The following is an 18,311-nucleotide window of genomic DNA, read 5'->3' as shown; positions in this document are numbered from 1 at the left end:
CTGAATGGAAAATTATTAGTAGAAATAAACCCAAACATTGTTTAAAATATCTGAATGGTTTGCCAAGGGAAGCTTGTGAGATGACAGGCTTTGTGGTTCTGTGGCCATCCTCTGTGTGGGGGGGAAAGGTCTGCAAGCACTAAAGAATACATGCCCATTTGCTGTAGACATCCACATGAATAAGTTAAGCATTTTGAAATAGGCATTGGATTTTTCATTTTGTTGCTTGAGGTGCTTGACAATATGGAGACAACCATGAACCAGGGTGCTGTAGCTGCTGCAGCTTGATTCCACCATTGAGCAAACTGCACATCTACCTAATGAACTCTTTTCATTCTCCAGCAGCTAGTCAGGAGAAGTAGCACCTCAGTCAGTATTACATAGCTTGTTAAGAAACTATGGCAGCCTGATTCTGTTTTGCATTTTAGCTTTAGCAAATGCCTGTGTTCTTCCTTTTCGTAAGGCTTGTGTATAAATCTGTGGTCCAAATTCTTTGTTGGTTTAACTCTAGCAGCTTGGTGGATTTGCTTTGCCAGACTGTTTGGCCTGCAAGTTACTAAAGGTAGTGACTTCGGTTATAAAAGAACAGGGTTTTATTTTACCATGTCTCTACTTTACATGGAGTGTGTCTGCTGCAGAGGGACTAGCCAAAAGTTGAGCTGTAATGAATTAAGAATGGGTCTCTCATTACGAGATGTGTAACCCATCAAGGTCTTCTAATACACTTTATAATTTGCTATTTCTTTATTCCCGCTGCTATCCCCAACTAATTGAGTCTTCAGATGTAACTACAACTGAACAAAGGTTTGTATGTCTGCTTACATTGTCCTTCCAGCTTTTATTTTTTTTAAAAAAAAGCATAGTTGCTGAGAATATCAGAACACCATCACTTGAAAACCTGTTGGCATAGCCTGGAAAACAAGTGGGTTTGTATTTGTTTGTTGTGCAGGCCTGGCAGGATGCTGGACTTGCCCTGTCCACAACGAGCAATGAAGCCTGTAAGCTATTTGATGCCACGCTGAGACAGGTATGACCAAAAAGTGTAAGAAAATGTGATTTGACGGGATTGTGCATGAAACAGTCTTTGCTATAGTTGATGTTTAAATTTCTGATCAGCTGGGAGAGCCTCAAAATTGGGTTGCCACAGGAGTTCAGGCATTATCAGGCAGCAGAAAACCCTTGTAGCAGAGGGCTATGCCAGATGCTGCAGCTGTGCAGAAAACCTCGACCAGCATGCTCATCCTGCTTGACAATGGAGAAGCAACCAGTTGACATAAACCACATAGAAATCCAGGGTTATTAGTTCTGCTGGTGGCCAAACTATCCTAAAGAAAATGGTTTTTCTGTTTTCCTACTGCACTAACCCTATCTGAATTCACTGTTTGTCTTTTAGTCATTTGCCTTGCTTACTTTTGAATTTTAAATGCCCCGGCAAATGAAAAAAAGCCCAATATCATTGGGGATTCCTCGACCCCCTCTCTTTCTGTCTCTTTTACAGTATGCAACCTGGGCCAGTGATGAGAGCCTTGGAGGTATTGAGGGATCTCTCTCGAAGTTAATAGCTGCAGATCCAAATTTTAGTGAGTATAACCTTTAATTACTAATATGGAAAGTGCTGGATAATACCTCATGTCTTGGTGTTTAGCTTATTTTGTTTACACAAGGGGAAGATGGCGGCTTATAAAATTCAGTAAAACTTCTTCAGAATCTAGAGCAGGCTGGGATGGTTTTGCATGGGTTTTTTCTTTTCATTTCAAGTCTTTCTAAAATTATGAAAAGCCTCTAAGAACTTTAAGCTTATGAGACCTTCTGGACCCCTGTGACTTACAAGTCAGTCTTGTTTAAAATAACTCCCTCTCGTGTTTATGTAGAGATGAATGTAATGCTGTACAGCTCAACTTGCGATGTGTTGTTTTCTGTAGCAATGGGACATGTCATTGCTAATGGTTTGCAGCTGATTGGCACCGGAAGTTCAGTGCGGCTCAACAAAGAGCTGGACAGTGCAATGAGAACGATGATGATGCTTTCAAAATCGCAGCCACTGACTGAGCGGGAGAAGCTTCATGTATCAGCGTTGGACATGTTTGCCCGTGGGTATGTCCACTGCTATCCCATTTCAAGGACTGTGAAGAGTTTTAGCTACCTCAGGTGGAAGTGATAGCTGGTAGTAGTGTTGCCGGACATTAGGTGGCATCTAGCAAAGGATCAGGGTGAGATGTCAGTGGTTGTTCTTGAATTTGTCTCTCCAAACTGTAGGCGCCATGACTAGTTAGTGAGCAGCACCATAAGAGGGGGAAGTGCTCTATTGCCACTGCTTCATATCATTAAGCACGCCATGTTTTAAATCTGGCATAGATCCATCAGGGAAATATATGGTTTAGAACTAGGAAACTAAATATTTGAGTATAGCAAGCTCCAATGTAATATAACACAGAATTAATCCTCAGAAGCAAAGCTACAAACAGGCTTTTCTTCTCTCTGTTGTATCCTTGTGTCAAAAGCTATTTCCTCAATAAAATAGGGAGATAGCAGTGTCTGAAGTGCTCTAGAGGCTGACTGTTCCACTCAATATCATGAATTTATGTGCACTGCAGAAAGCGTGGGCTCATGATTCACTTCACGATTTGTTTGTCAAACAGGTGAGCATGGATTTACCTCACTTATTTCTTAACAAAGGTAAAGAGGAAGCTGCTGAAGCCCTGTTACTATGGGTTTGATTCCCACTAGAGGAGAGGGAAGATATCTTTACACATGTGATGTTAGATTAATTATGGTAGGTCTCTATAAAAGCTGTTCAACTTTGTAGGAAAATGTTTAGATTTGTGGTTTAAGCTTGTTTAATTTTCCTTGTGGGTTGCAGTGACTTCTTGTAACCCAAGGACATTTCTTACAAAAAATTTCCCAGAAGGTGGTCAGTGAAGATAATGGCATTATTACTTTAAAAGAGACTAAGAAATTCCTTCAAAGAAAAAAAAAAAAAAAAATTTGATGTTGAATTTTCTATTTTTCAGAATAGCATGAGTTTAGAACTAGCAGTAGAGGCAGGTATGTGAGGCAGGTATGTGTGCCTTCTCTTGGTGATCAAAATAATTTTTTATTTCTAGCCAACTTCCAAAAGCTTGTGATCTATGGGAACAGATTCTGGAGAGCCACCCAACTGACCTGCTAGCCCTTAAACTTTCCCATGACACTTATTTTTACCTGGGATATCAGGAACAGATGCGAGATTCTGTTGCCCGTGTTTATCCTTTCTGGACACCTGACGTTCCACTGAGCAGGTGGGTCATGCGTCATTTTGAAAATTGCTCCTAATCTGGTGTGCAGATACTTTGTGTTTTTTAAGGTCAGACACATCTAAGTAGCAAGATTTGTTGGAAACAGACATGTAGACAAAATCAGGGGTTTAGAAGTGAATCCAGCCTGACTACAGCTAGAACATCTTTCTTGTATCCATGTTGACACTGTTGTTGAGGGTTTTTTCTTAAGTGAGCTGTGGCTCAATTAGTAAATTTTGCAGTCAAATATAACTTTAAAAATAAAACTTTAGGATGTACCTTAACAGCAGCAAAGACTGACAGGAAGGCAGAATTTTTTTAAAAAAATGATTTAATTTAGTCCTGAAAGTTTCAGTTTCTCAAAGTTAATTCAAGATAATCTGAACCTATTGACAAGTGAATAGTTAATAAAAACTAACTTGGGATAATTTTTAAAAAATTTTAAAGACCTGTTAAATTATTTGCAGGCTTTTAACTGTATTTGAAAATTAACTTTAAGTCAAGAGATACATTTAGAGATAGATGAATAGGTGATCCACAGCCAGTTATAACTTTGTGAATATTTTATGACTGTTGCTGTAGACCTATGCACTGTACCTCCATATCCAGCACAATCTTTTCTCCTTTTTTTTTCTTCCACAAACAGTACAGACAATACTAACTGAATACTAACATAATAATGAAGCTAACTGATGTACCCCACAATCTCATGGCACAGAGGGTAGCATCAGGAGTCACATTTTTCCAGCAGTGTTACGTCAACTTGGAAAAATCTAAGCCCCTTAGTTCTTTTCAACTACAATATGCTGGTTTCATTTGTTGGGGAAGTAAGATGACTTAGCAATGTTGACTGCATTTTTATAGACTTTTCTAGAAACAATGCTACAAAAGTACAGGTTGTTGTCCACTTAACTGTAAAACACCAGGAAACACCCACTTGCCAAACAGTTCTTGAAGTATAAAATCCTGGCAAGTGCCCTTTGTTCTCAAACTTTAAAAAAATAAAAAAAAATTTAAAACCCCTCAAATTTTATTAATCTTGATCTGTGAAATAAATCAGTTGCGACATATGCCACGTGATTTAGTAGTTCCTTTGCCTTTGCAGTTTAAAGCCAAAACCCAACAGGTACTTTGAGAAGCAGAAACATATCTTGTGGTGTTTTGCAATCTACAGATCTGCAAATACAATAGCAGTTAAATATTTCTTAAAACAACTGCATCAGGTGTGTGTTTAGGAGTATACAACTTCTCTAATTTTCCTTTACCTTTGGTCTTTATTTCTTAATGGGGATGCTTTGTGACTTTACAATGGTGTTAACCAGTTTTAAAGAGATACTTCATGTAAAAGTGGTCTCCTATAGTTCTCTGGGCGGGCACTGGAGGAAGTGCAGGAGACAGCACTCGTGTTGCCATGGAGACTCTCCCATAACTTTGGTGCACTTTCTTGCTTCCAGCTTTCTAATTCTGTGTCTTGCAACTGTTGAGATCAGTATGTTGTTCTGTGCAGCTCTCAGTTCTGTCTTATCCAAATATGTATATACCAGTTCTCAAAACACTGGTGGTGTGCGTCTTGCTACTGTTATCTCTGGGCTTCTCATTTCCTGTGAGAACTAGCTAGTTGTTCTGTATTCTACAAGCCTGAACCTTCATTGTAACTTGCATTGTAAGGACTGTTTTGAGTTAAACACTATTTCTAGTGTGTTTTTTCAGTCTTAGATTAAATCTAGTTCCAAATGGATGACATGCTGGTTTTTTTCCCCTTTTGCTTAGCTACGTGAAGGGCTACTATGCTTTTGGACTCATGGAAACAAACTTTTTTGATCGTGCTGAGGAGCTTGCCCGAGAGGTAAACTGCCTGTTATTGGAGCTAAAAGGTTTTAGAATTCTTAAACGTGGTTCCTGTCTCTGGGTGGTGGTTTGCACAAATGCCATGAACTGACTCTCTTCATCATCCCAATTGTTAGTAGAAGTAGCAGAGAGATAAAGCTCGGTGTGGAAATACTCAGTTTCGTAACAGACTGCTGATAACTATTCCTTAGAAAGATTCCCACGTCTATGCCACACCATGACAGTTTCATCTTGACTGTGTTTCCTTCACTTGCTTATCAGGATGCCTTGTCAGATGATGTCAAAACACCTGTGTATAACCCATATATTATCCCATCTGCTGTTTCCCCCATATATAATTGTCTGTTTACTCCTATTAAAGAATGTTGGATTGGTTTGATGTAATCTGCTCTTGACAATCCATCCTGTTTGGGTTCCCCCTCCCTTTTTTCCCAGATGCTTGTTCCTGGATTATTGAACAATTAACTGTAGAATGTTCCTGGGGATCAGTATTAACTGGCCTGTTTCCTTTTTATGAAGATAGTAATTACACTTGACTTTCTCCAGTCCTCAGGATTATCCCTGTCCTCCAGGAGTCTCAAATATAATTAATCTCTAATGGGTTTTTTTTGCCAAATTTCTGTTAACATTAACTTGCTGAAAGTGACAAGGCTAAATGTTAACATTTAACATTCTAATGTTTAACAAAAACTAAATGTTAACATTTTACCTCATAAAATGCCTAAAACCTAGTGGGAGTTGTTGGAGCAAGAAAGAGGAATTTGTTGGCTGTGTTCTTGCAGAAGAAATGATTACCTGCAAGGCACTATGTCATGGAATATATTGTGCCTGTGCATGCAATTCTTTCATGGCTGATATTGATGCATGTCTGTGAAATAAAATGTGATTTGATAATCTTCATCGAAGCCTGCATTTTGAAGTGTTTTGCAGGTGTTCGTCTCTATGCAGTAGGGGTATTTTCTTCCTTTTCTGTCCAAATCAAACTTCATGCTTGTGGTTAGTTGGAATGGTACAGGGATGTACTTAACATGCAGGAAGTAAAAAGTAGTCTCTTGTTTCTATATCAGCAATGATAAATATTGTTATTTGCAAGTTTGTAAGCTTCATCATGTTTTCCCTTTTTTCACTCATAGGCTTTGGCTATAAATAAAACGGATGCGTGGTCTGCTCATACTGTAGCTCATATAAATGAAATGAAAGCAGAGGTGGAGAAAGGGTTAGAATTTATGAAGGAAACAGAAAACAACTGGAAGGTAAACATTCTTGTAGCATCTCTGAATCGTCTTTGTCTCCTCCCGCCTAGTTCTTGATTCCTCTGCATGCAGTTCCTTTCTATCTGCAGACATGTTACAAGCACTGCAAAGTCTACATGTTAGAAGAAACCATCACTTAAGGTGCTGTTATTATCCATGCTACTTTTGGAGCAAGAGGCAGGGAAAAATGACATATTAAGAGAGACACATAATGTGGGCCACTTTGAGTCGGCATTACTATGACTGCTGAGATTACAAAAACGGCAAACGTTTAGGTAGGCTGGGAGTCGCACAAAGTCTGTCCTCTCTCACTGCCTTGCTTTAGCTAGGAATATTGTAACAGGTATGTGGCTTGTACATGCATGTGTACACCCTGACTTCGCCAAGTTTCTTTTTCCTGGTGGAGCTGATTAGGTATTTTACATCTCATAAAGACATGGCCATTGCAGACAGGTGAAACATCACATGTGAAAATTGCGATTTATTGATATGTGACTTATTGTGTGGTTATAAAAGTAAAGTGACCACTGATATTGTCACAAGCTCTTTGCTTAGACTGAGATGAACACTGAGAAACAGTTGAGGAACCTGACTAAATCTCTTCACGGCAACGTAAGATGGGGCGTGAAATGACAGTCAAATCAAATGTTTTAGGAGACTCAAAAATATTTGTTTGCTTCTGGATGGGGAAAGATTTGTAAAGGTCAGTTGTAAAGAAAAGAGAAATGATGCTTTTGTCTCTCTTCTGGTGTACTGAAGTTACTCAAATATGCTGGATATATAAAGTATCTCAGAGTACTGAACAGGTTAGGTAGTCTGTTATATTGGCCCTTGCTGTAAGTGAAACTTAACTTTAATTTGTGTTGGACAGCACATGTTTTCACTGTGATTAAGTATATTCAGAGCAGACAGCTGTGAGGTATGAATTTGTTAGAACCCGCAAAAGTCTATTTTAGAGTCATCTAAGCTGACCATTCCTTCTCACCCAAAGAGCAGGGCTAGGTAATGAGGCTAGAAGGACTGTTCATTTTGTACTTTTTTTTTTTTTTTTTTTTGAGTTAAGCAGTCAGATACTGAGCTTGGAAGTGCAGGTGGAAAACCTTTGCTTGAGGTTCATATCTGTCATTTTCCAGAAACCATTTTGTCCTTTTTTATATTAGTTTTAATGAAACACTGGTGCAGGGGACTGACAGTTTGGATGATGCCTTAAAAACCCCTAGTCAGTGATTTTTGGATTGACTTTGGAACTCTGTTTCTAAAAGAGTTGTATGCCTCTGTGATTTATACCCTTTATCCAAAAAAAAAAAAAGTGAAGATAGTAAGTAGAATTGTCTAATGTACCTTTGTGCCTGACCCAGTATAGTTAAGATTTATAACAGTTGTCATTGTCATAACAATAGTGTGTATCATCACTTCTTTTGTGCACTATTTTTCATCTTAAACATCATGAATCTTAAACTGTGAGCACATGAGAAAAAGCAGGGCTCTCTAAGGGCTATATTAAAGTTGCTTGTATTTGGCCTGGTGATGTGAAATTTTTACTTATTGTCTTTTAATGACCAGATCATCCATCTGTCTGTCTGTACTGCCACAGTATTCAGGCTCTTTCTGTTGCTTTTAATTAATCTTCCTCCTTCCCAATAGGGAAGAGTTGCAAAGACATTGTACAGGTCTTCTTTACAGAGTAGTTTGTTGTTGTTGTTGTTCCACTGCCTCCCCCCAAAAGCAGATGCCATTTTTTTAAATGTATATTTCAGCACAAAATCAAAAGGGGCAAATTATCTTACCAGAGGGACCTCTCTGCCAGTGCTGTTTATTTTTAAATAGGAATGCTTTTTCTTGTTAGCTGTCAGAATGAGTCCCGATAGCCTGGTTTTATTTTAGTAATTTGCAAGCCCGCTTCTCCTTTAGCAGTTTAGTCTAATTCAGAACTCGAAATCAGCAGCAGGAAAAGGATTTTGGTTTATTCAGTGAGGTAATCCTATGTTCTTGTTTGTATGACACTTGGAACTGTAGTATGGTATTAAATTTGGTATCAGGCTTACGCCAAGCACTTAGCTACTTCAGTTGCTCGGGTTTGGTTTGTGGTCAAATATTAAACAAGTAAAAATTACCAGAATGTTTATCTTAGCACCATAAAGTTCTGACATTCACTGTCAACTTTCATGTTTCCTGAAAGTGCGTGTTACTGTTGTCACCATGAAATTGTAGATGCTTTTTCCACTTGCGAGAACATTAAGTTTAACCACAGCACTGGAAGAAAACAGGAGGAGAGGGACAAACCTTTCTGGTATTTTAATTTTCACCAAAGGATTATGGAATTATTTTTTTGTTTGTCTGTTCTCAATGCAGTCACAAAAATGAACTGCAATGACAGTGCAGGCTAGGGAAGAGGATGTGAAGTTCTGGTGCCAGCTGAAAAGGACGGGCAACAGTCCAGCAGATATTAATCTAATCTGATGAAATGCCAATGTGTTTGGTATCTAGTTTGGTTCTGTAGTCCATAGTAAAACATATGTTTAAGAAGTCATTCTTTTCTGTCTGAGGTGTATAGATGGGTAGGATGAATGGCCCTCAGAAGGTATCTCTCTCCACTATCTATCTGGGTTACTTTAGACAAGATGTCTAAATTTTAGGTGAGAGAAATCTTACTCTTATTATAGATGTGGGGTTTTTTCCTAAGGAGATAAAGTGCTGCAGAAGGGTGAATTCTGAGGCATCCAAGAGAGATTCTTCTCTGGAAAATGACATGGAGGAAACCTTGTTTTTGAGGTGTCTCCTTCAATAGCTGCAAGGACAAATGTATCAAATGAGAAGGTATCCTGGCCAGCTGATTTAAAGTTCTTGTCTCTTCTGTCTCATGAAGTACTCAGTTTTGCTGAAGAAGGAAGCAGAAATCTGTCTGCATAGGTTTTAATGGAAAGTTATTTAGTAAATAATATTTTCTCTCTTTTTTTTTTTTTTTTCTCTCCAGAACAGTGATATGCTTGCTGGCCATAATTACTGGCACTGGGCTTTATACTTTATTGAAAAGGTATGAGATATTTTCATATGAGTGTTTTATGGTCCAGATAGGTTATTCATCTAATGCTATTTAAAAGGCAAACCTAACATTTTTTAGGGGTTTTTTTTCAGCTATTTCAAGGGATGTTTTTATAAATAGCACAATGCCATTTTTACAAGCTAGTCCTTTATTACAGTTATTTTGAGAAGTTTTAATAACCTTGGTCAAAGCTCCAGGATCTTTGTTAGAATGTTGAAAAATTGCTGTAAGATTATTGTGTGTTTGAAGATCATAGTCTCACTAATTACACTTGGCAGTTATTTGATAGAAAGATGAACTTGGATCTCCAATTTTCAGACAAAAATTAGATTAAATTCTCTTCAAATTCAATACTAATTTGCTAGCCCAAAGATCCTCTGACTATAAGAAAGAGGCAGTAAGCTCTAAATTTCGTCACCAATGTTATTAATTACTAATGCTACTAATTCTTGTCATTGAAACGCTTTAAAAATGGTTGCAATTTTACCCAACCTGTCAGGTTGCAATGCAGAATTTCCTTGGATTTAAGAATGCCTAGCACTTGTGGGGTTCAGTTCAATAGGAAGACAAATATGAGTGACATCATTGAGAAGGCAGTGTGCTTTGGCCACAAAACAGAGCAACTTACTTGTGTTCAGTGTTATTAACATAGAAGGAGCACAATTCTCAATGGTAGTCTAATAGCTTGTTTATTTTTCCACCATCTATCTATACAACTTTTTGTAGCCTACTTAAATTTGTTTTTCTTCCTACCTCTTTGTATACACTGTGGAATGCACTAATTTGGAAAAATCCCTGAAAGGAACATTAGAATGTCTTTTTCCCCCATGTGTAACTTATACCTGTATTGGTACCTATTATGAAATGAAACCTAAACATACTGTTGATTTTGCCTAGTAAGTCCTTGTTTATCCTAGGCCCCATTCTTCTTTTTAATACCTCAAAGTTTCTTTGACTCAGTTTGTTTTGATCAAGTCATGAGGCAGTTGTGAAGTACTGTTATGACATCTATTAATTGTATGTATGTTTTTGGTTGCTACCAGTCACTTTTTTGGTTACTGTATCTGAATGCTAATCATGCAGTCCTTGTTTGCTTTTACAGGGTGAATATGAGGCTGCTTTGACGATTTATGACAAGCATGTGAGTAGGGGCTGTTTTTTTCTTTCCTGAGAATGTCCTTTAAGAGTGTGATGCATGTTTTCTTCCTTCTGTGTGAGATTATAACCTATTGCAGTGTGCCGTATATGTATATATATTATTTACAACTGTTGTAGCAGTTTTTTAGGGAAACTGTTTCTCAACAGTTGTGGGTAAAATGCTCAAAAGACTTAAAGTGTTTTGTACACTTGTGCTTGAAAGAGCTACAGTGGCACTGTTGGTGCTGTTTTCCATTCTGTCCATGTTTCTTCTTCATGCTTTTTAAAAGGATGTAAAATAATTTTCCTATAAAGTCAAGTTACCTTTAGAAAGAACTGCTTTTGCATGTTAGGTACTAAGTCAACAGAAGCATGTCTTTTCATTCCTAGTTAATTTATTATAGTTCTTTACTGTCTGGATTTCAGAATAATCTTTGTAAATGAGTGCTGTTAAATTAGATAGGATAATACATCTTTGTAAGGAGTATAAAAATAATGCAAGCATGAAGAAAGCTGCTGGGCAGACTCCTATCTACTAACTTTGGCAAAGTGAAGTAATATTTATGGCACAATTTTGGAAAAAATAAAACACCTTGGTGACCCTCCATACTTACTGAGTTTAACTTCATAACAGGAAAAACAACACAAATGAAGCCATATAAATGTTTGTCATTGCAAACTGCTGTGTTCAGGAAAGATGCAATTAGGGCTATTGTGAAACACGTAATTTTGAATTAATAAAAAGAGAAAACTAACTTTGTTCTGTGAAAATAAGTTTGATTATCTGAATAAGTTCCCACTAGTACATCAGTTGGGCAGCTTATGAATACCTGTGATTACAGATCGCTCCCCGGTGCCTGTTGAGTGGAAGCATGCTGGATATAGTAGATAACTGTTCGATGCTGTACAGGCTTCATCTGGAAGGTAGGATATCCACCCACCGTTGTTTTTTAAACAATAAGGGGAACAGTTTTTGCCTCCCCCTTTCCCCTGCCTTGCATGTTGGAGAAGTATTTAAAGATACTTTCAGAGCAAGCTTGGTCAGTGTTACAGAACAAACCTTCTCTTGCAGAAGAAAATTCTGTGCTTGAGAAAAGCCTCTGTGAAATTCCCAATAATCTGTATAGCCTTTATTCTTCCCAAGAACTTTTTTTTGTGCGCCCTCCCCCCCCCCCCTTTTCCCCCCCCCCCCCCCCCCCCAATGCCAGTGTGGTATTTCATTCAGCTCAGGCTAGCACATATATTTCTCTTTTGACAAATTGACTTCTATTGTCCCTGGAGGCTTAACAGTAAACAATCAAGTACATAAGCCTCTAAAAAGCTGTAGAGCTTCACTGAGGTAAATTTCAAGTTAGATACTTAACTTCCTGTTTTTATACTGACTGAAATAGCTAGTACACATATATTAGCCTTTTGTGTACTCTCCTAACTAAGTGGCATTTCTCCTTTTTAAAGCTGGTGTTTATACACTAGAGTTCATGAAGGTAGAGACACACACATGCTATTTGCACAGTGTTCTGCTAAAACACTAATGATGCATTGGGTTTATTTATGAAATCCATCTAATCACTCTGTATAATTTGATTGCTACAGGCGGTTCATTATGAATATCATCTCCAAGAAGATGTGAGCAATCTCATCATATAGCCAGAACCTCACATAATGCAATCTAGAATACTGGTGATAAATTACTGACAGTCAATAAACTCTTTGCCCAAATATGGCAGGCTGCAGCTGAGCATTGCTGTATAATTTTTTCCATATCAGGGAATGTTTTCTTGAATTCAGTAGCAATGTTTTTTATGCTGGATTATTGAAAGTATATTTCAAAGTCATGCTTTTGCATGTGGTATTTTTATTGAGAAAAATATTTTTTACTCAGGTGTAAAGCTTGGAGACAGGTGGAACAATGTCTTCAAGCTTACAAAGAAGCACACCAAAGATCACATTACACTGTTCAATGATGCACACATCTTGATGTCCTCCCTTGGAGCCAAAGACCACAAAGCTACTGAGGAGCTTTTAACAACTCTTCGGGAACTTGCCAAGTAAGCAAATGAATAAAAGTATTGTATTCAGTAAATATTTTGTCCTCTGAACTTCAGGGTGGTAATGTTTCTGGCTTGCTGAAGCACTACAACACATTCGTCTCTGCTTTAGTATGTTACTGGGACATGTCTGGTTTAAGTAGGCCAGTCTTCAGTTAGGAGATCCCTATAATTTATTCTTTTGGGTTAATGTCTAGCAGGTTTTCTAATCTTGTTCAGCAGACATCTCTTACGTTTGAGGTCATGGACACTAACCAAACAGTTGCTGTATAGTTCCTTTCAATGGTTCACACTAAGCTCTGTTACATACAGTGAGCGAAGTATTTCACCTGTATATTAGTAAGGGCATTCTACAGTATATGTCAGCTATCTATGGTGGTTCTTTTTTGCTCTGGTTTAAAAGGCTCTTTCATAATAGAGCATTAGTTGGTAGTGACATTCTAATAGCTACTGTTTGATGTGTTGTGAAGTGCATCTTCAGGAAATTGAATTTCAAGTACTGCTAAAGTAATAATAGAGAATATTTTGCTTTCAAATCAAGTTATTTGAAAAAATTTGAATATTTAATATTTCATCTAAACAATGTTTTGTTCATGTTCCCTTATGTATTAAATGACTGTAAATTGCCTTGATTTTTTGAGGGAGTTGGTGTATGGATGCTTTAAATGCAATTTCTTCCACCACCCTGTTTTTCCTCTGTTTCAACATCTGTTGCGTCCTTTGCCTTTAAGAGGGAAGGAGAACCTGAAATTGTCACTTTTTGTTCCTGACTATAATATCCATCAATCAAAAATAATAAAAAATAAGTGTAATTTTTAAGAATACTTACAAAAAAAATTAACTGTCAAATCAAGCCTAAACATGTCGTACTTGACTAAAGTAGGAAATGGCAAATATCTTTTATATAAGTACATAAATGTATGTAAGTATAGGTCAAGGATATAAAATTGCACATGCAGTGCCACCTCGGGGAAGCTTTAATGAATGCTGCCTATCCTTTCACCTAGTGCTTCCTTTTGCCTATGTGTTCAGCCTTTTGTGGTAATAAAGCTGCACATTTTTAGCTGTAGTTTGAAGTATTATCAAATTAATTTTATTATTTGAGAAAATAGACTGTGAGGTAATGGGATTTATGTTAATGATTGGATTAATGGATTAATCTATGTGTATTGCAAATATGTAATAGCTAAATGATACCTAAGATGCATTTTGTGTTTGTTAAAAAAAAAAAAAAAAAAACAATCGTAAAACTTTGCCACAAACAACAGTCATTCTTGGCTTTTCATTACTGTGTTCACCTACCCTTTGCAATTTAAAGTTGTCAAGAGGTTTTTTTTGTGAAGTATTCCCTGGTGCTCTCTGGCGGTTGGTATCACATGCTTATTTTCATGGATGGAAATGTTATTTAATGCAAGGGTTATTTTGTTTTTCATGAATCAATACTTCAGATCAGCTGCAAGAGAAAGGAAGAAGAAAATCAGTCTTCCATCTCTATGCATTTTCTCAGACAGCTGGAACAAATGTTTTAAATGAAGAATTGTGTCATTGTTTTCAACATTAACTTCCTCAAACAACATCCGTTGTGCCTTTCTAACTTTCCAGGATGCCATGTTCTGTTTAAGGAATGATAAACACATGGGGCAACACTGCATACTGAAAAATCAACACTGACCTAGTGGAAAAAATGGGAAATCTATAATACTGACTGAAGAATGAGAGCACAGAGTATGCTCTGTGTTTGGTAATTTTAAGGTACTAGTGTGGGAGTGTGACTCTCAGCTGTCATTACAAGCACTCAAAACAGAAGCCAGTGATTAAAGTTCCTCAATGTTAAAGATTTAATTGGAAAACTTCCAGAAAAATCTGTTGTAAATGACAGACAAAATTTATAGTATTGAACTGTGCATTGTATTCTCAGGAATAATTTATATTACTTGGGATAGAAAGCCCTCCTCTCCTCGTATTGCCAACCAGCATTTTGGCACTGAAATGACACTACCTCCAAGGCCTGACGACTGTCAGCTCCTTCTGTAGCAGAGGAAAAACACAATTCCACATTGTCCCATGCAGGTGTTGCCTATAGACCAAAGGCCTACAGTGTGCTTACTTGTATTTTTACTTCTTTTTTTTTTTTTTTTTTTTTTTTTAAATTTTGGCAAGGATGCCTGCTAGAATGTATGCTTTCTTCTGCAGGCATATTGTCATGTGGTATGCCTCTTCCATTCTTAGATGGGTTAGGATGCAAGCACTAAAAAGGAAAAAAAATTATTAAGAGCTAGCTAAAATCCATTGCTGTTTATGGGCCTAAGACCAGTCTGTCATGGTTAGAATAAGAAAGCAGACTTTAAGAGCTGTGGTATGGAATACAGTTTACATTACAAAGATGGCAAGGCACTGCGCTGTGTGGCAAGCTGTTTTGCAAGATTATTATTTGGAGCTGTTTGCAAGGGACTGATTACCACGTTTGGCAGAGATTAGAACAAAGAACTAGCAGTAGGATGTTCTGGTGAGATCATCAGAATAGAAACATGCAGTTTCCTCATTTTTTCTAGTCAAAACTGTTTCTTGTAAAGGTGGGAGGGATTAGGCTTGTGCCTTTTGTGGGTATATTCAGAAGAATGAAAACTGATTGGTTGATGAGTAACAAAAAGGTTAAAGTAACATAACCACACCAAAATATATTATCTAAATAAAGTACCTGAAACATCAAGTTTATGTACAGTTAAAAAAAAATTCTGTCTGCAGCCAGTGACAGACTGGCACTGAAATACACATATTTATAATTTGACTTATGGGAGTTAACCACTTTCTTGTTCTGCAGAACACCTTCTGAAGACCATGAGCTTTCCCTGGCTCCCAGTTTGGGGTTGCCACTGTGCCAGGCTTTTGTGGAGTTTGAAAATGGAAATTGTGATAAAGCTGTAGACCTGCTGTACCCAATCCGTTATCAACTGATCCAAATAGGAGGGAGTAATGCTCAGGTAAAGGAGATCTATAAAAGACTTTCTGATGCGACTTAATCCTCTTTCAATAGCCTCTGTTAGGCACTTACATTATTAATGACACTTCATTCTTGGAAAGCGAAAAGCTAAACTGTGCTTGTGACTGAATCCTGTCTGGAAACTCTAATAATAAGTTTATAAGTTTTAATAGTGTTAGCTATTTAATTTTTCTTGTCAATATGTTTATTTCCTCAGTGGTTTTAATAATTTGGTAAACACGACATTATAACCAGCAATACTTTATAAGTTACTTATTACTTTGTATTTTTGCTGTCTTCTTTTTTTCAGAGAGATGTTTTCAACCAGTTATTGATTCATGCTGCTTTAAATTCTAAATCACAAGCCAAAAAAAACCTTGCAAGGTGAGTATTTTTCCTGATAAATATTTGTGGAAGTAGTACTGTTACTAAAAGTAAGACGTAGTGAGTATTCTCAAACCAATAAATTAAGGCTAAAAATATGCATGAGCATTTAGCCATATTGAGTTCTGTTGAAATGTATTGACTGGGTGTGCCTGTGCACTGAAAAGAATGGATCCTTGGGACAATATGAAGCCTTGCCTCTTCCCCTCCTGAGGTCTCTTTGAACTATATAAAAATTAGATAAAATATCAGAATTATTCTTCTGGGCACTCTGATCTCTGGGTGCTCATTTTCAGTCTCTGTCAGTGCTGAAAAGGATGCTGTTCTGCCTAAACTTGCTGCCAAGGCCAAATAAGGGAAAGGTGCTCCTCAAGGGCAGATCTTTAGGTACTGTTTTCTTCCTCTTACAAGGATATTGCTGGTGATCTTAGGGGAAAACTGATGCTGTACTCATGACTTTCTTCCTGTTTCTCTCCTACCTCTCCTCCTGTCTCAGGTGCCTCCTGAGAGAACGTGATATGATGAGACCAAATTCACCATTGACGGAGCGACTTATGAGGAAGGCAGCATCTGTTCATTCAGTGGCATAAGTCTTTTCTCTGTGCTTCAGCTGAAATGGCAATAAGCTTACCAATCAAAGTCGGGGTGCAGGGAGTGGAGGGATGCTATGCTCTGAACCATGCTAGAGATTCACAGTAGGTAAGAGTACCCTATGAGTCAGAGATCTGATGATGATTTCCTTAAAAAAAGAAAACCAAAACAGCTGTTGTTTCAGGAGGCTCTGTCTTAGATGATTACCCAAAGAAATAAGGGGGTAACCTGCTGATAATGCACAGTTTTCTGAAGCATCCCAGGACAGTGCTTGTCTGGTATATGTTCCTGAAAGTTCCCTCTGAGCCTGATTATATACAGTACAGTAACAGTGCCTGGATTTCAGTCATTCATTGGCCCAATTTGTTACTTCATTAATATGTTAAATAGTCAGTAAACTGCTCAGGTAATGCAAATGCACATTTTAAACATTGCTAATAGGAAAATACGGGGCCAAACCCAATAGAGGCATAAACTGAATTCCATATCAAGCTTCCAGTTCATTCAGACCTGAGTCACAGACTCTGGCGTTACAGATCTGTCTGTGTTCAGGATCTCTTTCCCAGTGCATATTTTTAAACTCCTCCTCCTAAAATGTTAAACTTTTTCCTTTTAATATAGCACCTCAGCGCTTTCTGGAATTACTGTATGAATTAAACCAGGCAAGAAGGATAATAGCTGACTGTGACTATTCTAATGCAGGTACTCCCTTGCCACTTTTAAATCTTTCAGAAAAAAGAAAAAGCCTGGAGTTCAGCTAAAGCAGTGCCACGTCTGAATGTAAGTTTAGACTGGCACCTTTGTGCTTACCTCAGCTTTTGAAAAGTCATGCCTTACTACTGTCTCAATAGCACAAGTCCTACATATTAGCGAAGTAGAGTTTGAAACTAGTGTTAAAGCTACTCTACTTTATAGAGGCATCTCAGAGCAGGTGAAGACTGGAAGGGAGCTCCCCCTTGAAAGAGAGCGAAGGGGAACTGACACAAAGCTTTCTCCCGGCACAAGTGACTTAGCAAGCTTTGGTGCTGCAACTGAGGTACAATATGAGCCATGTACCTCTATGAAGTTCTGGTATCTCTGGGTTCGTGCATCATAGCAAAGCTAACAGATTGTCTAGCCACAGTAATCCAGAAATCCCTAGTGAAGATATTTCAAACCAAAACTGAATTTCTTCTTCCCCAATAGAAACATCACCCTCTTCAGCTGCCCAGGCTCAGGCTGGGCACACACATGCCTGCCTCTCCTTCCTGTCCAGCTCAGGCTCTTCTCCATGTCCCACAGCAGTCCTCTCCCACATACAGTTTCCTTCTGACGTAAAAAAGCACTTTCAGAGCTGGCCCTGCACTGCTCTGGGGGTTCCTGTGTAGAGGAATATGGCGTGGAAGTGCCTTGCTGCCACCCTTCCTCCCCCAGCCCTCACTTGAGGAAAAAATAGTTTATTTTTAAATCAGTGCTAATTTGTGAAACCAGATAAGGGTATTGCATCCTTGCCTACAGCCTTTTGAATCCTGTGGAGAGTCATAGTTCTGTTCTCCAGCTTTATCAATGCTTTATCTGCAATTTTCTTACACTGTACTAAAGTTCTAGATTTTTACTATTATTTTTTAATCAGTGCATTTCAAGCAATGACTTTAGACAGGCAACGTTTTACTCAAGGAATATAAGAAATCTTATTAGGGAACAAAAGCCTGAGAAATCTGCCGGGTGTTCATGAATTATGTTTTTTTATATGATCTATTGCTACACACATTT

General features: G+C 37.9%; 1 protein-coding gene across 1 annotated transcript; it reads left to right on the top strand.

Moving 5' to 3' along the window:
* Positions 1-949: 949 nt before the first annotated feature.
* On the top strand, positions 950-16,558 carry TTC38 (tetratricopeptide repeat domain 38; the record flags this gene model as incomplete). Its single annotated transcript, XM_010073953.1, has 13 exons — positions 950-1,027; positions 1,499-1,580; positions 1,923-2,094; positions 3,105-3,278; positions 5,046-5,121; positions 6,257-6,376; positions 9,351-9,410; positions 10,522-10,560; positions 11,399-11,480; positions 12,439-12,604; positions 15,426-15,585; positions 15,895-15,968; positions 16,465-16,558. Coding segments are annotated over 13 exons (1,377 nt in total), but the record flags the coding sequence as incomplete, so codon positions are not given.
* Positions 16,559-18,311: the final 1,753 nt, after the last annotated feature.

Source organism: Pterocles gutturalis, unplaced genomic scaffold, assembly GCF_000699245.1.
Source record: "Pterocles gutturalis isolate BGI_N339 unplaced genomic scaffold, ASM69924v1 scaffold17, whole genome shotgun sequence".
NCBI lineage: Eukaryota > Metazoa > Chordata > Aves > Pterocliformes > Pteroclidae > Pterocles > Pterocles gutturalis.
This window is presented reverse-complemented; position numbering and strand designations above follow the sequence as displayed.